The sequence below is a fragment of the Cyphellophora attinorum genome (assembly GCF_001299255.1).
Source record: "Cyphellophora attinorum strain CBS 131958 chromosome Unknown Contig3, whole genome shotgun sequence".
NCBI lineage: Eukaryota > Fungi > Ascomycota > Eurotiomycetes > Chaetothyriales > Cyphellophoraceae > Cyphellophora > Cyphellophora attinorum.
In genome coordinates, this window is record NW_017253231.1 from 827,222 (window position 1) to 852,067 (window position 24,846).

The 24,846-nt window shown below is 53.8% G+C and overlaps 11 protein-coding genes across 11 annotated transcripts; 8 read left to right on the plus strand and 3 right to left on the minus strand.

The window, feature by feature from the left end:
• Positions 1-336: 336 nt before the first annotated feature.
• Positions 337-759, plus strand: AB675_8581 (40S ribosomal protein S20; the record flags this gene model as incomplete). The annotated part of the gene is made up of 2 exons (XM_018149038.1): positions 337-522; positions 592-759. The coding sequence occupies 2 exons, from the start codon at positions 337-339 to the stop codon at positions 757-759; spliced, it is 354 nt and encodes a 117-aa protein (XP_018004670.1).
• A 374-nt stretch (positions 760-1,133) lies between these two features.
• Positions 1,134-5,089, minus strand: AB675_8582 (Nuclear pore complex protein NUP98A; the record flags this gene model as incomplete). The annotated part of the gene is made up of 3 exons (XM_018149039.1): positions 1,134-2,989; positions 4,445-4,732; positions 4,780-5,089. 3 exons carry the CDS (start codon positions 5,087-5,089, stop codon positions 1,134-1,136), a joined length of 2,454 nt encoding a protein of 817 aa, XP_018004459.1.
• A 1,293-nt stretch (positions 5,090-6,382) lies between these two features.
• On the plus strand, positions 6,383-7,756 carry AB675_8583 (Acid phosphatase PHO1; the record flags this gene model as incomplete). The annotated part of the gene is made up of 1 exon (XM_018149040.1): positions 6,383-7,756. One exon carries the CDS (start codon positions 6,383-6,385, stop codon positions 7,754-7,756), a length of 1,374 nt encoding a protein of 457 aa, XP_018004226.1.
• A 443-nt stretch (positions 7,757-8,199) lies between these two features.
• Positions 8,200-9,084, plus strand: AB675_8584 (uncharacterized protein; the record flags this gene model as incomplete). Its single annotated transcript, XM_018149041.1, has 1 exon — positions 8,200-9,084. One exon carries the CDS (start codon positions 8,200-8,202, stop codon positions 9,082-9,084), a length of 885 nt encoding a protein of 294 aa, XP_018004604.1.
• Positions 9,085-9,962: 878 nt separating this feature from the next.
• AB675_8585 (uncharacterized protein) lies at positions 9,963-10,766 on the plus strand (the record flags this gene model as incomplete). The annotated part of the gene is made up of 1 exon (XM_018149042.1): positions 9,963-10,766. One exon carries the CDS (start codon positions 9,963-9,965, stop codon positions 10,764-10,766), a length of 804 nt encoding a protein of 267 aa, XP_018004374.1.
• Positions 10,767-11,282: 516 nt separating this feature from the next.
• AB675_8586 (uncharacterized protein) lies at positions 11,283-12,107 on the plus strand (the record flags this gene model as incomplete). Its single annotated transcript, XM_018149043.1, has 1 exon — positions 11,283-12,107. One exon carries the CDS (start codon positions 11,283-11,285, stop codon positions 12,105-12,107), a length of 825 nt encoding a protein of 274 aa, XP_018004759.1.
• Positions 12,108-12,667: 560 nt separating this feature from the next.
• On the plus strand, positions 12,668-15,819 carry AB675_8587 (uncharacterized protein; the record flags this gene model as incomplete). Its single annotated transcript, XM_018149044.1, has 2 exons — positions 12,668-14,729; positions 14,783-15,819. 2 exons carry the CDS (start codon positions 12,668-12,670, stop codon positions 15,817-15,819), a joined length of 3,099 nt encoding a protein of 1,032 aa, XP_018004529.1.
• Positions 15,820-16,682: 863 nt separating this feature from the next.
• Positions 16,683-19,272, plus strand: AB675_8588 (putative transcriptional regulatory protein; the record flags this gene model as incomplete). The annotated part of the gene is made up of 2 exons (XM_018149045.1): positions 16,683-18,796; positions 18,870-19,272. 2 exons carry the CDS (start codon positions 16,683-16,685, stop codon positions 19,270-19,272), a joined length of 2,517 nt encoding a protein of 838 aa, XP_018004231.1.
• Positions 19,273-19,537: 265 nt separating this feature from the next.
• Positions 19,538-20,932, minus strand: AB675_8589 (Alpha-ketoglutarate-dependent sulfonate dioxygenase; the record flags this gene model as incomplete). The annotated part of the gene is made up of 4 exons (XM_018149046.1): positions 19,538-19,841; positions 19,889-20,287; positions 20,344-20,767; positions 20,848-20,932. 4 exons carry the CDS (start codon positions 20,930-20,932, stop codon positions 19,538-19,540), a joined length of 1,212 nt encoding a protein of 403 aa, XP_018004596.1.
• Positions 20,933-21,194: 262 nt separating this feature from the next.
• Positions 21,195-22,879, plus strand: AB675_8590 (putative MFS-type transporter; the record flags this gene model as incomplete). Its single annotated transcript, XM_018149048.1, has 3 exons — positions 21,195-21,449; positions 21,501-21,742; positions 21,793-22,879. The coding sequence occupies 3 exons, from the start codon at positions 21,195-21,197 to the stop codon at positions 22,877-22,879; spliced, it is 1,584 nt and encodes a 527-aa protein (XP_018004441.1).
• Positions 22,880-22,994: 115 nt separating this feature from the next.
• On the minus strand, positions 22,995-24,513 carry AB675_8591 (uncharacterized protein; the record flags this gene model as incomplete). Its single annotated transcript, XM_018149049.1, has 2 exons — positions 22,995-23,171; positions 23,245-24,513. The coding sequence occupies 2 exons, from the start codon at positions 24,511-24,513 to the stop codon at positions 22,995-22,997; spliced, it is 1,446 nt and encodes a 481-aa protein (XP_018004352.1).
• Positions 24,514-24,846: the final 333 nt, after the last annotated feature.

The following is a 24,846-nucleotide window of genomic DNA, read 5'->3' on the forward strand; positions in this document are numbered from 1 at the left end:
TCCCTGTCGACTCCCACCAATATTTCGAGTTAGCGATACTGAGGCACTTCCAACATCAAATTGTCATCGTTATTTCTTCCTCAAAGTCATAAGGCTACGATGCAGCCTTGACCAGATCTTCCATTGTACTAATTGGGACTAGTCACTAGTCACATCGAAATCTTGGCATCCCACTCCGACATGAATATCTGTGCGAACTGCGCGAACCATTTTTGTTTCTTCTCTTCAGCCTTCATCACTTTGCCGAGTAACACCGTTGCTCAAGTCGTGTTGGCGCATCCGACGAACTCATCCGATCTTCCTCCATCATCCACATAAACTACACCACCAGTCAAAATGTCCTACCAAAAACCCGAGAAGGATTTCGGCGGCGAGGGCCCCAAAACCCACAAGATCCGCATCACCCTCACCTCGCGCAAGGTCCAGTCCCTCGAGAAGGTCTGCACCGAGCTGCTCGAGCGCGCCAAGTCCAAGAACCTGCGTGTCAAGGGCCCCGTTCGCTTGCCTACCAAGGTCTTGAAGGTATGCTGAGATGGTGAAAGCGCTCGCAGGCGCGCATATGGGGAAAACCTTGCTAACTGGTTGTGCTAGATCGCTACTCGCAAGACGCCTTGTGGTGAAGGTTCAAAGACTTGGGATACCTACGAGATGCGCATCCATAAGCGCCTGATCGATCTCACTGCGCCGACCGAGGTTGTCAAGCAGATCATTATCAATATTGAGGCTGGTGTTGAGGTTGAGGTCACGATCGCTGCATAAGCGCAGCCTGTATGGAACTGGGACCTTACGCCACAGAAGATTCACCCAGCATGTTGACCGACGCTACGAGAGTCGCGACTTCGTTTCCGGGGTAGCACGTACTCATGGAGGCATGAAGACGCAGGAGCCACGATACTGCCGAGAACATTTGTCAATGAAAATCACGGCTTCTCAATCACATCTATTGCACATGAACCGTTGTCAGATTGGTGAAATATCTGTCTAAGTATAGCTCAACCTTCAAGAGCTGTCCAGCACTCGCGCTGCCACCCTGTCGTGGCATCTGTTTGGGTATATCGAGCAAGGTCTTGGTACAATGCCTCCGTTTTGATCTTACATCGTGCGCGTGCCGTAAAATCCTCCTGCGACTGGGCCTAGAAGTCGTAAGCGACCCAGGCCCTCATAGGCGGCACCAGCGGCAGCTTCCCATCCCTGAAACCACCCGTCTCGTACAAATGCCTGTACTCATCCACTACCGTCTCCGTGTAGTCCTCTTCCTTGGCTTGGATATCGAACTTCTTCAGCTCGGCGCTGAGCGCAATCAGCGCGGGATCATTGCCAGCCTTGGGGTGCCAGATCTTTTCCGGCTGCCTTGTGTCCGGACGCGTATAAGCAAGGATTGGTTCCTGTCGCACGGCCTTACCGTCAATGGACTTGTCGGGTTGTGATTCGTATGTTGCGCGCTGTCCACGGTAGGAGGAGAGTCTGCCACTAGAATCTGTTTGTGGTGGCCTTGGCGGCAGAGACTGCGTTACGTGGAGTGGCGCGGATGGTTTGCCTGTAAGTGGGTTCGGAGGGTTGAGGGTGTCCAGCGTCGCGTCGCCAGCTGGTCCTGAACTTGAAGACGGTCGGCCGAATGGGTTTGCTGGAGGCTCATGCGTGACCTTCGCGCTTGAGGTCTGACCTGGAGTCGTTGACGCGCCGAAGCCTGAGCCGCCTTGACCGAACCCAGTGCTGGCAGTCGTGCCGCCGAAAGGGCTTGCCGCTGGCTGCGCAGGCTGCCCGAAAGCTGTTCCAAACCCTGAAGAAGGCTTAGCAGGTTGACCGAACGGAGATGCTGGCTGACTCGATTGACCGAAACCCGCCGGCTTGCCAAAGGCGTTGGACGGCTGGCCTTGCTGGCCGAAAGGATTCGCGCTCTGCGTATTTTGGCCAAACGGATTTGGAGGCTGCTGCTTTTGCCCGAATATAGAATCGCTCTGTGACGCTTGACCGAAGGCAGGTGTTGTTTGCGAGGCCTGTCCAAAGCCAGACGTCGGTTGTGAAGGCTGGCCAAAAGCAGTTGTAGGCTGAGGCGCTTGTCCAAAGCCAGAGACTGGTTGTGAAGGCTGGCCAAAGGCAGTGGTAGGCTGAGCGGCCTGGCCAAGTCCTGAAGTCGGTTGTGAAGGTGCGCCAAAGGCGGGCGTAGCCTGTGCTGTCTGCCCGAAGGCACTCGTGCTCTGACCAAATCCACTAGATGCGGATGATGCTGCGAACGGATTCTTCTTTTCTGCTTGGGCTTGTCCAAACCCTGTGGAACCGAAGGATGGGGTGCCAAAGGAAGGTGCACTGTTACCACCGAGGGACGGCTTGCCGAATGCGGTAGCACCAAAGGCAGGAGTCGATGACTGGCCGAATGATGGTGTGGCTGCCTGCCCAAACGACGGTGCGGAATTCGACCCTCCAAACCCTGACTGCCCAAAACTAGGTTGCCCGAATGCAGAAGGGCCTGTTGGCTGTCCGAACGTCGACGTTGCAGGCTTGCTGAATGGGTTCGAGTTCGTGTTCTGATTCTGTCCAAAGCCACCGGTGCTATTCGTAGCGCCTGTGGAAAACGGTGAAGGATCCGCTCCAAATGAATTCCCTTGACTGCCACCGAACGTTCTCGTGACCTCCTCGCGACTTTTGCGGCCGTCGAAGATCGACACATCTGAGAGATCCAGCCGATTCGGTCGCTTCTTCTCTGCTTCATCCATGAACTTTGAGACATCACTGACGTTGTTCAAGATGTTCTGATAGTCTTGCTCGATCTTGGTGAACATCTGCATAGCTTCCTGATCGGCGGAGGTGCCTTGTCCAGTAGACGCGGCGAGGTAATACCGCAATCTGATCTCTTCTGTGCTGAATTCATTGTCGGTCATGAGCGATGCTGGCGCTGTTTTCGTTGGCGCATACGCGGAGAAGATCCATTTTGGTCGAGCCTTATTGCCGTCAAGATCGACAGGTACATCTCTCGTTATCGTGCTTATGTCTGCACAACGATTAGCAACCATTGCAAAGTTCTTCATGGTACAAAGCGGATGGATGATCGAGAGAAGAACTCAAGGCATTGCGCAACACTCGAAGCCTTGATGCAACGGAAAGTCTTGAGGCTCGTAAGCGCCAAGACAGCTGTGAAGTGAAGAAGTGAATAGAGCCGATAAAGGACAGTTCACTCAGAGGCCATTACTTGCTAACTCTGTAAAGCCATCCCCGAATCTTCTCGAGGAGCCGCGATGTATATCTCTGATAACGCGAGCCAAATTGCTTACCTGATCCTGCGGTGCTGCCAGCACGGTTACTGTTGGCATCGTTTCCGGACGAGCCATTGAATGCCCCGAATCTGTTGTTGCTCTGGCCACCACCCCTAGCCGACGCTGGATGTTCATTGCGACAATTTTCTAGTCCACCATCAGAGTTGTAATCAGAAAACGGCTCAATCGTACTTACGTCCGAACCTGCAATGACCTTGCAAGAAGAACTTGCAGACTACCATTGTTCCTATACCGTCGTCACCGCCCCGTCGCTGTCATCCTTCACCAAGGGGGCGAGCTGCTGTGTTGGACTGCTTGACGACCAGGAATCTAAATCTAGCACACCAGAATAAGTGTTCGCGAGCAATTGGCTTTGAGCGTTCTATAATTACGCGTGTTTCTGAGATGAATGAACCATCCTGGGATTCATGAGGCACGATCCATGAGATGAAACGTGTTGATATTGAGGGATGTCGCACACGGACTTAGCACACCTAACTCCGCTCGCACATATTGGTACTTGATCAGGCTGTCCGATCTAAGATACCTTACGATACATCAGAAAATCGAAAATCTGCGCTTCGCAAGGCCACTTAGTCGTAGGCCTGCATTTACAGTCTGGCGTCGAGAAGGCCACGAGAGCATTGACGCCGCATGATCGGACACCTTACAGAAGATCACGACAAAGAAGAGATTCCGATTCCTAAGTTCTGGCTTGATTCGTCTCGCTGACCAGCTACATTCAGCTTCAACTCGCGCAGAGAATACTCTGGTCAAGGGACAATGTGCGCCGCGATTCAATCCGCGTCGTGATCACTATGAAAGGTAGGAGTGAGGTCTAGATTGGAGGATTATCGGAAGAGAAGATCTTTCAGATTGCTAAGTCCCATTCGTAACGACATAGTTGCCATTATTACATTATTACTTTGTTTCCTGATTTGGGCCCTGATCCTACCTTATCCTGCCCTGACACCTTCGTGGGCCATGGCCTGGGCCGAGCCATCCCAAAGATGTCGAAAGATTGGTCGCGCTGATCAGCTACTCAGCGAATAGCGACTTACTGCAGAATTGAATGCTAGAAGACTCCCGCCTAATTCGCGCTTGAGTCTTCATCCATGCCGGAGAGATGAGAATTCCTCGCCGTCTGCCCAGGGTCGTGAACTAGCGACGGGGTTTTCCAGGCTTTTGTGGACCTTTGACGACCGGCTTTGGCGGCGCTGGCGGCGGCGGTACCTCATCGGCACCTTCGACTTTCCAAACGAGCTTGGCACTGACACCTGACATATCCCGCTGGAGATCAATGCTCAGGATCTCTCTCTGACCGTTGTTGACCCGAGTTGAGTTCAGCCAGGTTTGGATGTACTCTCCCCAGCTCAACAGGATCTCCGTGTCGCGTTGAAGTCTAAGATCAGCCTGGATTCTGGCTTTGTGGATCAGCAGATATTCATTTCGATCTCGCTCGCTGTCGAACTCCTGTACTGCTGTAGCAATAAGCTCCTCGAATTGTTTGTTCTTCTCTGTGGCCCACTTCTCATGAGCAGCTCTTGACGATTGTTGTAAACGTGGACATCACAGTCCCAGCAGAGAGATGGCTGGTTGAAGACATGTTCTTCTTCGTTGAATTTCGTGTTCGGATTGTGTGGTGCTGGACCGCTTGGCTGTTCGAACTTGTGGGGACAAGAACTAAACATGATCATCGGCTTAGGCACAAGCACCTCCTTCTGTTCCTCGGGCACAGGCGCGGCTTTCGGTTGCTTTGCTGGAGGTGTGGCCTTCTGTTGCTTGGGCGCCACCCGACCCATTGGTCGTTTCATGGCAGGCTTAGGTGGTACAGGCATCGTGATGAGTGTTTAGTCATGAGAATGAACGACCAGGAAGCTCGGTGCGGACTGCTGCATGAAGACGACATTAAATGGTTGCATTTAGGCTGCGCATCCGCCAACAAAGGCCTCGACAACAAGGACATCGACAACAAGGACCTTGTACAGTGAGCTGGCTGAGCATTTGTTGGGTCGACCAGACCTATTCATCGTTACACTAATTGAGTGTTGGTGACCTGGCCAGACACGGATCAATGCCAAGAGCTTCACAATGACCAGGCGTAGGTCTATAGTCATTGACATGGGCAGGCATCTGACAGGCAAACTATGGCCAGCGCCGACGACGGAGCTGACCGCAATGCCAACCGAAGCATCGATGGTTATCGCTTGTGATGGTCTGATATCCGACTGGTGATTCCTGATGTGTCAGCAATCGCGTTCAATTCTTCACTCCTCGGTGCTACTGTTATTTTTACGCTTTCAATGGCCGAAGATGCTGAGTGAACGAGAGCTTATACTTGGAAGTACGCCTGCTCGGCCGGGAGCTTCTAACCTGAAAAGCATGGAAACAGCCGGTCTCATCTCAAGGACTTGGGCTGCGAGCTTCGAGGCTTGACAGATTGACACGGTACTAGGTCTTTGACGGCCATATGGCCATCAACAGAGGCACCCGCGAGCGTGGACTTCAGAAAGCCAGCCCTGAATATTTGCGCCGCTCGGGCATCGCAACGAGCAGACAGCCGTTCGACGATTTTATATTGGTGTACGTGTAAGGCTGGCGATCCGGGCAATAATCACGAGTATTCCCAGGCATTCTCGGTGTACTTTGCAACTACTTGTGCTCGTAGTAGCCCCAGACATAACGCCCGGCCTTGGCATTGTTGATCGTGAGGTGACATGACATGACATCACCTACGTCTTTTCGTCGAGGAAGCATCTCCCAAGACCGTGACACGCGTTTAATATCCGCAAAAAAGATGCGAACAAGAAGCAGTTGCGGAGGCCATGACGTACTGTGTGTCTAGCACCGATGTTGTCTTACTGCAAACAGTGTAGGTTCGATCACGACCACTGCCAGGATTACCTGTGCCTGAAGAAAACCTGGCAGGCCAGTACATTTTTAGCTTTAGGGTGGCACCTCAAGCTCCTCTCGGTCAAAGCTTGCGAATGAGCTTGTTCGGAGTAGGAAGACCGGCACATTAAGCGAGACATGGCGTCAGGTACAGGATCAGATTTCAGTTGCCGTTAAAGGTCCAATGCCGGCCAGGTAGAGAGTATCTTGCTTCACGTCCAAGCATCCACGAAGCCAAGATGCCATCGATACTGACCTTCCTGGTTCTCGCCGGCACAGCCAAAGCAGCCACACCATTGTATAGCACTTACGAGTTCAACCCACTGCAGCATCTGAGCGGCGTAGCGCCGTACTTCGAGCCGGCAGATCCACCGCGGGATCCAAATCCACCAGAAGGATGCACAGTGACCAGGGCTGCTTACCTTGTCCGCCATGCTGCTATCAACGCCAATGACTTCGACTCCGAGGAATACATCGACCCATTCCTTGAAAAGTTAGGCAACAAGTCAGTAGACTGGTCTAAGTCACCTGCTCTCTCATTTCTGAGTTACTGGATACCGCCAACTATAGTCGAAGAAGAACAACTGACGAGGACCGGCAAGCTGGAAGCCGCCCAACTTGGCCTGACGGTGTCCTATCGCTATCCAGGCTTGCGGCTGCCTGAACGTGTCTGGGCTTCCACTGCAGAGAGGACGGTGAAGTCTGCACAGAGTTTCATTCGTGGATTGGAGGTCGAAGATGACACGATCAATCTGGTAGAGATCTACGAGGGCGAGGAAGACGGTGCGAATTCGCTGACCACGTACGAGTCTTGTCCGAAGTACAAGTCCAGCTCGGGATCTGATCAGGAAGCAACCTACCTTGACAAGTACACTGCTCCAATCATTGCTCGATTCAACGCGAATGCGTCTTCATTCAACTTCACCTCAGACGACATCTTCGCCATGCAGTCCATTTGTGGCTATGAGACGGTCATTCGGGGGTCGTCCCCATTCTGCTCGACGGAGATCTTCTCGCCTGACGAATGGCTCAGCTTTGAGTACGCGAACGACATCTTCTACCACTACAACACTGGCTATGGAAACGACAACAGCGGCGTCATCGGTTTCCCTTGGGTCAACGCCAGCCTCGGTCTTTTGACGGCGGATCAAGCAGACCAAGATATTTATGTCTCGTTCACGCATCGTGAGCTACCACCAACTGTCTTGGTAGCTATGGGTCTCTTCAACAACAGTCAATTCTCCGGCGCGAACAACGTCAATGCCACTATGCCTTTGGATCAGATCAACTACAACAGGGCCTGGGTGTCATCGTACATCTTGCCGTTCCTCACCAACATAGCGATAGAGCGCATGAATTGTAGTGGACCAGAGTTCGAGGACTCGGATGATTCCACGTACTATCGCGTCATGGTCAACGCCAGTCCGCAGACGCTGCCGGGATGTAGCGACGGACCGTTGGAGAGCTGTTCGGCGTCTGGATTGCAAGACTATCTGAGTGAACGGGCGGCAATGTTTGGCGGCTTTACGGAAAGGTGTAACGCGACATATTCGAACTCAACGGACGTAGTCAGCTTCTATACGAATTCTAATAATGGGACCAGTGTGGGTTGAGGGGCTTTTGGGTTGTGATGCACGGGGTTAGTGTTCTTGAAAGAGCTCACGAGCGTGATCGTCGATATGGTAGTCAGACCATTTGTCGGGTGACGAAATGAGGAGAAACGATTTCGATATTGACTGTAGGTGGATTTCGCCATTCTCTCAGTACTGGAAGTTCACAGTGCTGTGCACTAGCCGCTGCAGCAAGCCTTGACGTGTTCGCCGCAATTTCAAGGGAAGGAGCAACCCGGACGTCAGGTACAACTGCCGCTTTCAACCACATTCGTGCAAAACAATTCTGGCCCTAGTCTGCTCACTCATCCCATTTTAGTCCTGCCGGTCTCATCACCTGAATGGACTGCGAAACCCACAGCTTTGCAGCTTTTGCGGAAGCCTAAGTCAACGACTTTACGCCGAGCTTCGAGCAATTCTCAATTCCTGTCACGTACTCAGTCCTCATGGCGGAATTCGACGACCTCCCAATTGAAGTCCAAACAATGATCCTAAAGGCGGCGTTACCCGATGAGATTCAGCTGAAGCTGCGGCACGATATCGAGACTCATGTCTATGCTAGGAAGCGTGAGGATCACTATAAGAGCAAACCCAAGACGGCTTTCCGTGAAGTACAAGCTCTACGACAAACACCTATCGTTCATGGCAAGAAGGAGATGGTCAGCCTCGGAAGCAAGGGAAGGTTGAACCACATCCACACTCTTGTATGGACACCGCACTGGGTGCCTAGACTTGCTCAAATCAACAGATCTACCGCACAACAAGCACAGTCGCTGATAGTGAAGGCTGTGGCGGTTGTGATCGACGAGAGCCTCGTATGGGAGCACAGCCCTCGGATGGGAGGAACACGCCTGGGACGCCTTCGGAGAACAGACGTTTTCGCTCGAAAAATTCCTCCTGTGAAGCTGCAGCTTCTTCCGCGATGGATTCGATCCAACATCAAGACTTTGTACATGGAAGACTTGGCTGAACGCTCCAATCTTCATCCCGAGCTGTTGCCGTTCGCCTTCGTCGACGTATCAGAGTTCTCGAGACTCACAGAAATTATGCTCTCGCCTCAAATCATGCAAAGGATGTGCATGGATGAGATCCGCGCCCGACTTCGCCCACACCCCGGCACACCTCGCGCCTACAGTGTTCATGCAAATGTATTCAAGACCAGCGATGACAACTTCGGCTGCGCTGTTCCTACAACAGACTGGATCAAGCAAGACCAAGGTCTGGTCAAGGCACTCGTAGCTCGTCATGTGGTGGACAAGGTTCGAGGCGAAGGTGCCGCGGCCGCAGAAGTCGTTGAGAGAATCTATCGCGACAGCAACGCGCTTGCCTAAGACAACAACAGTCGCCGTCTGGATTCAAACCAGTACGAGTGTTATGTTGTCGATAAACCGCCGAGCCAGGGACATAGGCAGAGGCCACGCCCATTCTCGTCAAGAAGCTTTGCTCTGTTAACACTTGCGCCAGAGGAATGTGCGTATTCACAAGTATTCCATTCCATAGAATGAGTATGATTAGAAAGTACAGTACTCCGAGATAGTCTTTTATGTAACCAAAAAGCTAGCCATCAATCTCGATGATCGAATAATCAACAACGCAATTACATAAGCATCCCGTAGGATTGTAAGGTTTCGAAGCTGCTTCTGGGCACACGCCTTCCTACCTAGTATGCAAGTCTCACTTGCTACATTTCTCCCGAACAAAGTGGCTATTGAAAGCTCAGCGGCTTGCTGGCTGCTCAATACTTTGGCGCAACCCCGATGACCTCGAGGTCGCATGCAATGTGCGCCAAGATGACCACCACCTTCTACACCGGAAGCTCGTGTGTTGTGCCAAATGCGGAACCAGGTCTACGCTGTATCAATGCAACCACTTTCCGAAGCGCTCTAGATCACTGCCATGCAAAAGGCGCAACTATACGCACAGAAGCTCGGCTAGCAGATCCTTTACGGACACCAGGACGTTGTCAGGAGCTTATGAAGAGTAATCGGATTTCCTTGCGCTGACAACCTGCACTAGTCGGCAGGGCCTTATTATTACCGCACCAATGCATATCAGACGGTAGGACAACTTCGAGTCCCTCATCCTACTCAACTCCCTTGCAGCATAGATATTTTCCAGCGCCTGATACTCAAGTGAATATCTGCTATGTCACAAATGAGAACCTGAGACGAGATAAGAGAGGGTGCCCATTATCAGACAGACTTCGACGATGCGTTTCTTTAGCCTTCCAGCTGAGCTTCATTTAGAGATACTTGCACTCGCAATACCCGCGAATACAACCCTCAATGTGGTGCATGAGCTGACGACGGAAGCACAAGAGGGTCTAGCTAACACCCAGCAACGTCCAGTATACCGAAACGACGTCGTTACGAAGATTGGATGCTACAGTGGTACTGGACACGTACGTGAGCTATACACGGCCGCCTATCGACTTTCCTGGGAACCTAGCTGGGTTCCTGAGCTCACGTTTGTGAGCAAAACATTCACGCCTCTTGTTCGGTCGCTACTCAGCAAGACTGTGCAGATTCGTGTCTCGGAACAGTCAGTTCGAGAGCCTGCCACCAGCGGTGTTGGTATGCTCTCCATTTTCGACCGTCGTATTGAAAATAAGGTTCCCTGGGCTGGGCAGCTGCCGAATATCAGACTTGGAGGCCTTCCCACCTGGATCACGTTGCGCGCAAGAACATTGGTGATCGAGGCCCTGGAGCCAGAGCGAGCAGCCCGCAGCTTGAGCTTCCTCGAGCTCGACCGCTTCGCAAGTCTCCGAGAGGTCACTGTGGGACTGGGAAACGTGGTCTCGGTGTCGGACACTTCATCATACACGAGCGATTTCGACATGCTCGTGAAGCTGGAGAATGTTTGCAGTAAGGATGGTATCGACATCCCGGTATATCATTGGAAGGCTCGGTCCGACATGTCGTTGAACAGGTCACTGCAGCAGGTGCTCCTGGGGGCTGATCGACAGGATAAGGAGCCTTCGACGCGATATACTCAGACAATACTGGGGAAGTGAGCCAGACCTGTCGGTGAGTTGAGACATGCCGACAGCTGAGCAATAGGCTGCAGCGAACGGTCCAAAGCATGCGATGAACAAAGTCCGCTGGTGAGCCACATTCGAAGCGAAGTAGCAATATTTCGGATTGCAGGGTGGCGTCATCCTCGTCGAATCAAATGAAACACCATTCTGGGCAGTCACCGCTATGAAGCGCTTTCATCGCACTGTCACTACTACACTCGTGCCGCTGGCGAGGTCCCGAAGGTCCATACCTCAGACACTGGATCAGACGTTCTTTGTCTGTCCCTTTGTCGGTTCTTTGACCAGCTCAACTCAAGCTCAAACTTCATTGAGGTTCTTTGTCTCGCGGCCATTGATTACGGGGCCTTCAATCAATTTCTCTATTTAGCTCGCTTTCTGCTTGACCTAATCTGAGGTCGGAGGCCAAACGACGACACTGACCTGCTGACTGAAGAGAAGGAAACCCCGCAAGAGAAACTGTCGCTCAGAAGTCGTCGACCACAAGCGGCCGAGATGTCGTCCTGGGCCGATCTCCCCGTAGAAATCAAGACCAAAATCATCAGTCTCACGCTACCAGATGATGGCATCACTCTCATAGCAGAATATCGGAAGGCAGACGAACAACCTTCTGATGAAGAGATCGACGCCGACAATCGGCAGCTGCAGCGACGCCTTTGCTTCAGCCCCGCTGAGGTTTCGGATCTGTTGCACATCGACAAGGAGATCTCTGGCATCGCGAGATGGCTCATATCGAAAGCCACAACCACAATTGCTGTCGATCTGAAACCACGCCTCTTGACCTTTGACGTCAAGTCGCATCAGGCCTACCCCATCAGACTCGGACTTTTGCCTCCATCGATGATATCCAATGTCAGAAGACTCGAGTTCGTTACCGGAACAGCCAAGCCTGCTTTCATGGCACTCGACGTGTCTGAGCTCCCACAGCTAGAACACATAGTCTTTCCGCGATGGCTGTTTCCATGTCTCGAAGAGGAGTCAAAGCTCTTACTGCCACATGTGCCACAATCATATGTTGCACTTAGGCTCCGGCGTCAGATCTTCGACTTCTTGGACGAAAACGAGGAGGAGAAATTGCTGATCCCAACGGCAGACTATCTGGCGCAGGGCCAAAATGACAAAGGACTGATCAAAGCTGCTCATACCCAGCTCAGTGCGCTGGCTCGTCGTATCGACCCAGTTCGAGCGGAGAGCTGCGACTGGACTTGGCTCATGCGGATATCCTGTCCCGACGAGGTCTGTGATTGTGGTTACGGTCTTCACATCGGTGGTCACGCTCGTCGCAAGCGGATATTCGCAAGAACCGTGGTTTACCGGTAGAGAGTCAACGCTCCAAAGCAACAACGAATTTACACACCTCCCAGATCATTTCGTACATAAAGCTCATGTCTTCACATACCAGCTTTCTGTAGACCCCCAAGCATCACGTGCTATAGAGCAGAATTGTGACCATGGCTCAGCTGACTTCAGCTCACAGACGCAGTCGATGTCAAGATTGAGTATGTGTACAAATGAATGTAGACCGTTTTGCACTGTGTTGCTTGCGCCGTAGTATGTCCCTTAGTTGCGGCCACTTTGTGACTCAGAACGTTGATCCCCAAGCGCCCGCTCCGCCACACATAAGATCGACGTCATCTGTTGCCAAGGCTGAAGCGGAGCCTCACGCGTGGTCACCCCGCCGGCCTCCGCTGGGACTCTGACTGTCGCAGGATCTCGTCAGAGAATTGGCGCAGCCTGACAGCGTAGTGTGTGCGAATGTCCGCTTTCTGATGGCTGCGAACTCCGCGGGACCTCCGCCAGTTCACTATCTCCTAGACGTCCACTGAAGAGGCACATTCCGCTGCAAGTCCGCACGTGCTGGCTGACATACCTTCGCAACCATGACCTCTTTCCTCCGTGGCAAGCAAGCCGGCATCTCCGGCGACCTATCCCTCGGCATCGACCCCTCCACGATCCAACTCGACGACTTCGCGCGCTATGGCATCAACTCCCAAGTCTCTACCTTCGCCTACGACCCTACACACTCTCTCCTTGCGGTCGGTACCAACGACACGCGCTTCGGTCGCGGACAGATCTACATCTTTGGTCGAGGCCGAGTATGCGTCACCTTACCTCTACCACGTCAAGGCGCCTCTGTCCGCGAGATCCAGTTTTGCGGCGAGAAGCTCGTGGTGCTGGACAACAAGAACGATATCAGCATCTTCAGTCTAGTGGAGAAGAAGTTGAAGACTACGTATGCGCCTCCGGGGCATGTGACATGTATGGTCACGGATCCAAGTCTGGACTATTGCTTCACGGGATTGAGCAATGGCGAGGTGGTGGCATACGATCTGGACAGGGAGGGCATGACCGCGTATAGGATACCGAATCTATGGAGGGAGGGAGGCATGATGGGCCCGGATCCACGGCGGGCAAGAGGGGTCGTTCCGGTGGTGACAATACAGTTTCATCCGAGGGATATAGGGAAAGTGTTGATTGGGTATAGCGATGGGGCATGCACGTACAGCTTCAAGCAGAACAAGGCGCAGGTCTTCATGAAGTACGAGGTGCCGCGTGGCGCTCCTGGTGGAGACGGGAATTCTGGAAGAGACGTCAGGTCTCCGAGGTTGACGCATGCGGTCTGGCATCCTACGGGCGCGTTTGTCCTGACGGCGCACGATGACGGAAGCTTAGTGTTTTGGGAGCCTGGCAGTGGGCGACTTTTGGCCGCCAGGACGATACAAGACATCGACATCAATGTGCCAGGTAGCAGACGCGCCCCAACGATGATCCCGGGAAGTCCGCTGGAGCCGACGAGTCCTGGCGGAAGTCTGCTGAGAGATCCGTACAAGCGGATAGTGTGGTGCTCGAAGGAGAACCCAGATGACACAGGCATTCTGGTTGCTGGTGGCTCGCAGGGGAGTAGTCCTACCAAGGGTCTGAGCTTCATCGAACTCGGAGCTACGCCAGTGTATCAGACATCGAGTTGGGATGCGCTGAGTAATCACTTCCGCAATCCGAGAAAGGTGCATGTTTTGCCCACGCCACCAAATGCTGAAGTGGTGGATTACCTCCTCATACCCAGAACGAGTCCATACTACAACGGTGGGCATGATCCAATAGCGGTGTTGGTAACCATGACAAGTGGCGAGCTCCTGACGATGAGTTTTCCTAGTGGACATCCTATCAATCCGACGACGCATCTCAGCGTACATCTCAGCTTCTTGCATCCTTTTGTCACCAAAATAGCATTGGCGTCGTTTGACCGGACTAGATGGTTGGGCACGAGGGAGTCACGACAGCATGGCCCTCTGTTTTTGCAGGGCGGAGTGGAGGGCACAAGACCAATGAAGAGATTCGAGAACCGGAACGTGATACAGACTGCTCATGCGGACGGAACGATACGAGTCTGGGATGCTGGGCACGGCGATGCGATCGAAAATGGTATCATCGTTCAGGCGGACCTCGGCCGGGCTCTCGCTAGGTGGGACAATTTGGACGTCGCAGCGATGTCTATGTCCGGTGCGTCCGGTGAGCTCGCCGTAGGTCTACGATCAGGAGAGCTAGTGGTCTTCCGATTCGGCAACAACAAGGACGCCGGTCGTCCCTCTATAGACGAGGACAGGCAGGGTCCTCCGCCTGGCCAGATGAAGGATGTCTCGCGACGAGTCGATCCAGCATTGAAAGCAGGACTCTTACCCATGACGATGTGCAACGATCAACAAGGACCAGTGACGGCGATAAAGCAGTCAGATGTGGGCTTTGTGGCGGTCGGGTATGTCAGTGGGGGTTTGACAATCATTGATCTACGAGGACCCGCGATCATTCACACGCAGATGTTGTCAGATGTCAAGCACGAGAGAAACAAGCGAATGAGTGTCAGAAGGAGTAACAGCGACAAGCCATCATCTGCAGAATATGCTACGGCGCTTGAATTCGGCGTGATGACGCTCGAGCATGATGGTGAGTTGAGCCTTGCGCCTCAATGCCGACAACGTGACTGACGATCATCGCAGACTACTCCTCGATATGCCTATTCGCCGGAACGTCTCGAGGCAGAGTACTGACTTTCAAGATCTTGCCCTCCCAGTCTGGGCGCTACTCAGCTGCACAAGCTGGGGTCGCTCAGATTTCCGACGATCGCGTCGTCTCCATCAGCGCCATAGATGCTCGCTCCGGCAGCCCCGCGTATGCCACGGGCCATGCGGTCGGCGGCCTTGCTCAGGGACTCAGAATCGACGGCTCTCTCGTCGTCTGCACCATGGGCTCAGCACACATCTTCAAGCCCGCCTCGAGCAAAGGCGCAAGCAAGACCTTCGACGGCGGGTTCTGCGACTCCGCCAATGTCGCGCAGTTCGAAACCAAGGGCTTCGCCCTGATAGCACTGTTTGGTGATGGCACGGTCCGCGCTTTCTCGCTGCCTGGTCTCAAAGAGATCAATGGCCAAAGAATCAACCATGTCATGGACACGAAGCGCTTCAGCGATGCCATCATCACAGGTACAGGCGACATCATAGGCTTCAGTGGACCAAGCGAGATTGCTGCGCTGAATGTGTTTGGAACCGGACTGACACTGCCATTGAGCTCGGACGTAATCTACGATCCGGCGAAACCCATCCCTCCACGGCCGACAATTAGCAACCTGCAGTGGATTGCAGGAACACAATACATTACGCCACAAGATCTAGATTTCTTGATCGGCGGACCAGACCGGCCGCCTTCGAAACGAATGCTAGCCCAGATGCGCGCTGAGAAGGATGCCGAGATGCAGCGCGCTAGAGACGACGCTATCGGCAGGCGGAGAGGTGGGACACCTGATAGTATGTCTGGCAGCTCGGGTAGAAACCGCACAGCTGGAACACGGAACGAAGGATGGGGCGAATATATGACAAGACAAATACAGGAGCGGACGGAGCAGCTGGGCTTTGCGGAGAGCAGTATGGATCGAGCCGCGAAGGACAGCGAAGATTGGAGTCAGGGAGTCAGTAAGTTTGTCGCGAAGCAGAAGCGGCAGGCTGCTATGGGGTATATTGGGAAGCAATTCGGGCTTTGATCATGAAGCTGTCTTGCCGATGAATCAGAGCGGACATTTTGGACGCCAACCTATGAAGCACACTGGGAAGAAGCGATGTAGCATGTGTACCTGATGCCTAGGTAGCGTAGAACCAACTGGGTGGGATCTAGCGCTGCATCGCCAAGGGAAAGCTTGATGGCGATTGAAGCAGATCTCTCACTCCTCGATCTGCTGCAAAACTACGCATTCTACAATTGATTGGGCCCTTCACCTCATTGCTGCAGTACGTAACCTTTTCTGCCTACGAGCTCACAGGCAATGCAGGTACGAAGATGACTCTATATACGCGTATTTCTCGTCTGGACTAGATCAATCCAGTCGTGTTCGGGCCCGAGCCGGAGTTAACTTTACCGAGCAGCCTTCAAGTTCTGCCTTCGCCGTCATGACCGGCCAAGAGGCCAATAACAGGCGCCCAAATTCTGGCCCGAGTCACAGATGGAGATGGCATCTCCTTCCCGTACTCGAAGAAGCTAAAGGACGGCACAGTGTCGAGTGTTTAGGTCACCGCCGTGCCTCGTGCCAGTGTCGCGCCTTCCAACTCGAAGTCCCATCCTTCTTTCCATAAGTCAAACGCTCGCCATAAGTCAAAGACTCGCACGGCAGGCGCTGCGAGACATCCGTCGGTTCTGCGAGCAAAGTCAACAACGTCTTAAATCCGGACACTTCGCCAACTTGGATCCTCAACAACGATTGAAGTCTTGGATTCATAGTCCAAAGACCCGTCATCTGTGTTCTGGCATCGCTGCTTTGCGTACAGCATGACTTCGTGAACCTGGTATCTCACCTCTGTGCCACAACAGTTGCGCGTGGCGACCCTCTGCAAAGTGTCGACGCCAAGCAGCATGGCAACAGAAGAACCAGTACCACCAGCAAGTCCGACGAGGAAGGCCCACACTTTCGCTTGCGTCCGCTGCTCGGAGAGAAAGGTCAAGTGCGATCGTCAGGAGCCTTGCGTTGCTTGTGTGCGCCATAGCGCAGAGTGTATCTTCAAAGCGCCCAAACCGCCACGTCGGCGGAAGAACTATTCCAAGGAGGAAACTGTAGAGCAACTGAAGCGTTACGAGACATTACTTCGCGTTAACGGCATAGATCCAACTTTGAAAGATCATCCTTTAGGTCCACACCAGACCTCAGAGGATTCCGTCAAGGATGGATCGCCGCCGATGGTCTCCCCTCAATCCGTTGAGCAGGCAATCAGTCAAATGCCCACACCGGCATCCGTGAGTTCCGATGTGAGGTCCTCCTTCAAGCCACAGTTGCTGCAGGGCCAGAATGGGATGAAATTTGTCGACAATAGCTTGTGGTCTCGAGTTGCTCAAGAGATCCGGGATGGTGGAGTCTCACTGGAGGACGACTCCGACTCTTCACATGAGGGCAGCGATACTGAAGCGCCTCATCCAGATTTCATATCGGTTTTCAGCCACGCCTCCCCGGTCGTGGCCCCGACTCATCCATCGCCTCCAGAAATTCGGCGGTTATGGACGCTCTTCGCCGAAAACGTCAATCCAATATTCAAGTTCATCCACAATCCTACCTTCTCGAAAGCTCTTGAGAAGGCTATTGCGAACATTGATCGCGTTCCTCGCGGCTTTGAGGCGCTCATGTTCAGCATCTACGCTACGGCCGTTATCTCTCTTCCAGCCGAAGACTGCAGAGATGAATTTGGCGCGAGCAAAACTAGTCTAATCAATCGCTACGTATCAGCCACTCAGAATGCCTTGCTCCGGGCGAAGTTCATGGGCACGACGAGCCTGGTCGTTCTACAAGCGCTGCTGCTACACCTGGTAGCTATTCGAGAATCCTCTGAGCCGAGAGCTGTGTGGAACTTGACAGGATTAGTGATCCGCATAGCAGAAGGTATGGGCATGCGCATTGATGGCAAAAAGCTCGGCCTGCCTCCATTTGAAGTCGAGATGCGACGCCGTTTATGGTGGCAGCTTTCCGTCCATGATTTTAGGTGCGCTGAAATGGCCGGACAGGCTAAGTTCAGATCTGTCGATGCTGATAAGGGCGCGCCAGAGCCACCCACGAATTGCGACGACTCAGCACTTTGGCCGGGCATGACGCATGCACCTGAAAACGCAACGGGAGCGACTGAGATGTTATGGGTCATGTTCCGAACCGAATTGTCGGGATTCGCGAAAGGCCAGATAGCTCGGATGAAGAAGGCGGGCATCAAGGACGATGTCACGCCAGAAGAGTTCCTGATCATGGATGACCTCGACCATAAGGATCGGCTGGTGAAGCAGGTTGAGGAGGTCATGGAGACTCGATATCTGCGGTATTGTGATCCGACACAACCACTACATCTGTTCACCCTGCTGGGTACACGAGGCGCCATCAAACTCATGAAATTCATGTGCCATCATCCTCGAAGATGGGCTCATCTCGATCACGTCCCAGAAGAGGAAGTGCAACTCATCTGGGATTTGACCAACGGCATCTTGGAATATTATCACGCAATGCAGACCAATCCGAGCATACGGCGTTTCAAGTGGACTGTGTCGTACTTCATTCAATGGCATGCTGTTATCCACGTGCTCGATACACTACGAACAACACCGATGCGAGAAGGCGCAGAAAAGGCATGGACGCTGATTGACTCGATCTACGAGCTCAATACTCACATGATGTTGAGCACCCATCGGCCGGTGTTCATGGCTGTAGGTAATCTCTGTTTGAAAGCGGTCGAGTCGCGTGAGCAGGCCTTGGAGAAGGAGGGCAGACCGAAGCGAGATGGCCCGCTTATGTGGATAAACTGCGCCAGCAGCGTCAAGCAGCGAAAGTGCGGCGAGAAGCCGCTACCACAGCGAAAGGAAGAGATGGCAAGCCGATGCCGCTCGACGAACTTGCGAGGGCTACGAACCCAGCATATGGCAACGCCCCCAAGACTAGCGCTGCGGGAGGCATGGAAGCTCCAGGCGACCGCCAACGAACAATCCCAGCACGAGTTACAGTATCCCACAGCGACCACTGCAGACTCCTCCGGACTCGACGCCGAGCTCCACGAATACCAACATGGGCCCTAGCAACCCAAATCCGGCATCATGGCAAGCTTACAATGCGCACTCTGTGGGCTCACTCATGCAACAGACATCCTTCGACACCGGTCCCTGGCCAGACCTCGCCAGTGCCACCGCTGGCCAGCCTCAAAATTTTGATCAATTCAATGACAATTTCCTCATGAACCCAGGCCTACAGCCCAGCATGAGTATCGATACTGAGATGCAAGATGCGTCCTACTTCGATGCAGACGCGATCCTTGCGCAGGGATACTCTCTGGACACGCCAAACGGGCAGGTAGTTGATTGGGCACAGTGGGACAACTTTTTTGGGACGACAACGGGGCCGACATTGGGAGTGGGGGCCGCGAGTGGTGTTGGCTGGGATATGGGTCCTGCCCATCCTGGAGGCGGAGGACACGTTGGATGAGTGCGCGCGACTGGAACCTTCCTGGAAAGGACATGGTTGCTACACTGAAGATCCAAAGCGTGTCTTCCTTAGCATAGAGAGATGGTGTGACAGACGTTGCGAAGATGTCACTGAGAAATGGTGAAACGAATGTTACGGTACCAGATCGAGGCTCAGACTCTCTCTGCTCAGTCATTCCTGTGCGCGGGATCGCGGAGCGGCTTCATGTAGTAGGTAGTTCTAAGCAATACGAGAGTGACGCAACCTAGGGCTTAGGCTCACGACCTCAGTGTCCGTTCGCATCAGCAGCGTAGCCATCCTTTTCGCCAGACTTGCCGTTGGCGTGCCCATTGCTGTCACCGCCATCGGCCGATGCTCTTTCGCCAGCTAGATACTGGCTCAAGCTGACGCTGTTGGTCGGATCGAGGAATGGCTTCTCACCATAGACCGCGGTACGCTTGCCTTCCCTCTCGGCAGGATTATAGCCGCCTGGAACGGCACGATGGGCGACAACACGATTGTCCCAAAACGCTACACTACCTGGCTCCCATTTCCAGCGCACCGTCAGATCGTCTGCGGCGTGGAGATGTCTATCGAATGTCAGCAAAAGCCGGGCACCACTCCAGCGACAGCTTACTCTCTGAGAAACGCTAAGGTATGGTGCGACTCCGCCCCCTTCAAGCCCTCCAAGGTCAACACGAAGGATGGGTTATAGAATAAGGATTTCACCCGCGTCACGGGGTGTGTCCGGACTAGAGGATGGCTTCTCCTGACTGGCCCACGGAATGGCGCCCCTCCACCGTTGATCGAGTTGATGAAGGTGTGCTCTGAGGTATGCACGGCGTCCAGCTTCTCGAACAGATTCTGGAAATGGGGACTGAGTTTGTCATACAAGGCCGCTTGAGATGAGAAGATGGTATCGCCACCCGTCTCCGGAGTTCGAACAAGGCGAAGCATGGTGTACGCTGGTGGGTTTGCCTCGAAAGAGTGGTCGGAATGGAAGTCTGCTCCGAAGTTGGCGGCAGCACGAATATCACTGCAGAAACATCAGCGGTCAGACGTTCAGATGCAAGGCCCGAAGAAAGCATCTACCCATCGCGACCAAGAATCGTCACATGACGAGGGTCAACCTGATTCGGATCTCGGTCCTGAAGACCGAAATGTCTCGTCAACTCATACTGCTCGTCGATGGTGATGTCCTGATCACGGAAAAAGACAACACCGCGTTCGGCCGCTAGTAAAGCCAGCTCATCCTTCTGCGCATCCGTCAACTTGCTGAGCTGCACGCCCTCAAGATGAGTTCCGATATAGGGCGTCAACTTGGTGATCTTTGTGGCTGCTTCCAAGAGGCTTTTCTTGGCAGGATCTGCGAAGCCTGCGCGGTCGGCTTCGGGCTTGAATTCTTTGACCTGCTCGTGAGGAGCTCGATATTCCAGGACCTTATCGGTCAAGCCGGTGTGGTGGATGGACATGTTTGGCAATGGTGCGTCGATGTTCATCTGCTCAGGAAGTTTGCCTGTGTGAGCGAGAGGCTCATTTCATGCCTTTCAACGAGCCGAGGATCTTACAGCGTCCTACGCTCTACTCCGTGCTTACCGATCATACTTCCACGAAATCCGCGTGGGACGCGACCCTTGAGCACGACATCCTCAGTATCGAATGGCATCAGCGTGTTCGCCATAGCTGTATCTATGGCATGATAGCCAAAAGCATACCTGTGATTGGGTGGCCTGACCGTTACTAAGGGTCCAGTCCCCTGAGGCTCGCTACTTGGCGCATGCCACGACCCAGCGGCTTGGTCACAATTACTACATCCGGTACGTTAGCAACGCGTATATAGCTAGGACGACAGCAAGAATGATTTCTCAACATTCGTGGACCGCGGCGTGCTGTATACGTGTTCGACGAGGGCGGAAGTATACCTATACACCGAGCCAGATAGCATGGCCGCAATATCAGACCCGGTCGCCGCTGTGCATGGTGTCGTCTTCGACAAAGACACGGCAGCAGCATACCGAAACGGCGATAGCAGCTCCGAGGAGATCACCCTCAAGCGGGAGGTGTACGACAGCAGCCTCATCGACCCTATATTGGCGAAGAAGATGGCGTTGGTCAACAATGCCATCGATGAGATCGGCATGACTCCTTTTCAGTGGAAGCTGTTCTTCTTCAATGGGTTTGGATATGCCGTTGACTCGGTATGTACCAGGAGGGCTTCGTCCAGTGTTTGCTGCTAAGAACGCCCATAGCTGCTCATCGTCTGTCAGTCCATCGCTCAGCCCGCGGTAGATCGCGAGCATGGAAGACCGAACAAACAGATCGCTGGCATTGCTCTGGCTTCCCAGGTCGGACTACTCGTGGGCGCTGCTGTATGGGGCTTCTCGGCCGATATTATCGGACGGAAGCTGGCGTTCAATACCAGTCTTTTTCTGTGTGCTTCGGCTGTCTTGATTGCTGGTGGTATGCCAAGCTATATCTCATTTGCAGCTCTGTAAGGCAGAGTCCCTCCGTGGCAGACAGAATTCTGCTGACGATGCACAGCGTTGCGATCTATTCCGCAGGCGCGGGCGGCAACTACATCCTGGACGCGACCAACCTCCTGGAGTTCTTGCCAGTCACTCACACCTGGCTGGTGACGTTCATGTCTATCTGGTGGGCCGTTGGCTATACCATCACAGGACTCTTCGCCTGGGCTTACATGTCCAACTTCACCTGTGCTCCCGATACCACACCCGAGACCTGCAAGAAGTCCGACAACTGGGGATGGCGCTACCTCCACTTCACAGCCGGAAGCCTCGTCCTAGCAGCCTCCCTAGCCCGCGTCCTTTTCATCCGCATGAAGCAAACCCCGCGCTGGCTCATAGCCCAGAACAAAGACGAAGAAGTCTACGGCGTCCTCCTCGGCCTCTCCGAGAGGTACGACCGCCCACTCACCCTCACCCTCGAGGACCTCACCTCCCAAGGTCGCGTCCTGCACACCGAACGCAGCGCCTGGTCCGCCCTCCGCCTCCGCAAGCACATCACCGGTCTCTTCGGCAGCAAGATCCTCGCCTACTCCACCGTCATGATCATCCTCAACTGGTTCGTCATCGGCATGGTCTCCCCCCTTTACTCAGTCTTCCTCCCTTACTACCTCGCCTCCCGCGGCCACGACGTCACGGGGTCAACCTCCAACTACACCGTCTGGCGCGACTACGCCATCAACAACATCGCCGGCCTGGCCGGACCCATCATCGCAGGCATTCTCGTGGAGACGAACTTTATCGGCCGCAGAGGCACCCTCGCCATCGGTGCCGCGGCCACTACGGCTCTGCAGTTCGGGTACACGCAGATCAAGACCCCTGCGCAGAATCTAGGTGTCAGTGCTGCGATTTCGGGCGCGAGCAATATCTACTATGGCACCATCTATGCGTACACGCCGGAGATCCTGCCAAGCGCGCATCGTGCGACGGGCTATGGGATCTGTGTGGTGGTCAATCGGGTGGGTGGCATAGCGGGCGTGCTCATTGGAAGCTATGCGAATGTTGAGACGACGGCGCCGTTGTGGGTGTGTGCGGGGCTATTTGCGTTGTTGATCGTGTTGAGCTTGTTGTTACCGTTTGAGAGTAAAGGGAAGAGAAGCTTTTGATGGGTGGGTGGTGGTGAGTGAGACGAGAAGTTGGGATGTCTGTATTTGCGAATGACGTTTCCTGATGCTAAGTCATGCTGGCGACCCAATCGATCATCATCTCTCGGATGAGCTGTCATGGCACACTCACTAGGTGTCTGTTGTCGAGATCATCCGAAGCTTTTGAATCTAACCTGGCCAAGAAATCCAACAGTTGCTCGAATTGCGATCTTGCGCGGTCTCGTATGACCTCGTTCTCGACGTTTTGAGCAAGCTCGAGAAGCAGACTGCCGACACGCCGGATACGTTCGACCTGGATGGGCGTTAAAATACTGCGATCAGCATTGTGCGCTCGGAGCACTTCGAGGGACGAAATGTAAACTCACCCCAGCCTCGCCCTGAACCTTGTAACATAAGAAAGGTACGGTCCGAAGCTCATAAAGGAAATCCTGCACGATGTCAACCTTCTTGATCGCCCATGAGAGCGGCTGTGTGCTGAGCCCTACGATCTCGAGGAGATCGTGGTCGATGCATTTCTGCAGGATCACCAGCCTAAGGCAGTGATACGTCGTCATGATATTGCTTCTTAGGCACCAGAAGGACGTTTTCTGATACGCCGCCACCCTTGGATCAACAGCTTCGATGCTGTCGGGATCCTGTAACCATGGCTCGAGGTTAGATGTGAGTGTAGAGAAACACAGGTTCGCCTCAATCATAGCCCTGTACGCTGCATCCACGTCTTTGCGGGTGTTATCTGAGCCCAACTGCTTCCGCCAGCGCGAGTATGACTTGATGTCTGCGACCAACTTTCCGGCAGCCGTCCATATACGCGCCTTGAGATGAAATCCAAACACAATTCGCTGTTCTAGCGCTCCTTGCGCGAGCTTTTTTGTCTCGTCGAGGAGAGGCTCGTGCTGGTCGCCCTGCTCGAGCAGAGTCAGGTCGTCCTCGAAGAGGTGCTCGCCCAGAATTGAGGGACGGTTCTCCAGGGCCACTGCGGCCTTGTCTGACTGATAGAGTAGCCAGAAGTTCGCACGTAGCAGCCGCGATTCTACCGCTGAAGGTCGACAAATGGCTTGCTCGTCGTACAGTCTCAAGCGCAGCGCCAAGACGGAGGCTTCGGTGTGATAGTGCCATGCCGCGCCGGCCTTGCCCGTCATGTTCTGGATTGCGCTCGAGTACCATATGCGGATGGTCAGTGAAGTTGAGTCGGGATGTTGCAGATCATGCTCTTCATACAGTCGGAACATCGCTTTGGACGCCTGGTAGAACGGCCCGGCAAGCTCCTTGCCTATAGGTAGCAGCGAGTTGGGCATTACAGACATGACGAAGGCGCAGAGCGCAGTGATGAGGGTGAAATTCTTCGCGAAGGACGTCTGGTCCTGGCCATCACGAGGTCTCATGGACTCCGGTGCGCGTAGACTATGCTCTGAGAGGAAGAGTGAGGCTCCAGCGCGGAGTGTGCGCTCGTGGGCGATTGGTGTGCTTGGAAACATATACTGTAGAAATAGGTCGATGCATTTGTTGACCAAATCGACAGCAGCCGTCACACTTAGCTCTGCATCCCCCGAAGCAACGACGCTCACAACCCTAGCCACTAATTTCGAGCGAATCTCCTCGGCGTCATATCCAAGGTTCAGACTGTTGACGAGCATCCCTGGGCCGGCCGCGTGATTGCTGTGCGCTGCTGCCAACTCCGGACCCGGCAGCATCAAGGATGTTTGCTCAGGCGATGATCCCCTTTGCCTTCTCGCATCATGGGGTAAAGCCCCTCTAGCTCGCTCCGAACTGGCCCGTTTCGACGGTCCAGCTGTGTAAGGCGTACTGCGGACTGGTAAGCACGGCGCCTCTTTGCGCAGGATCTGGCATTTTCTACTTTCGAGCGCAACTAAGATGCGTTGCAGGCTGCATCCGCAGACGAAATTGTATCATCCCAGGGCCATTGCCATTGTTTCTGGCCCTCGGGCCTCGTTTCCGAGGCAAGGTGC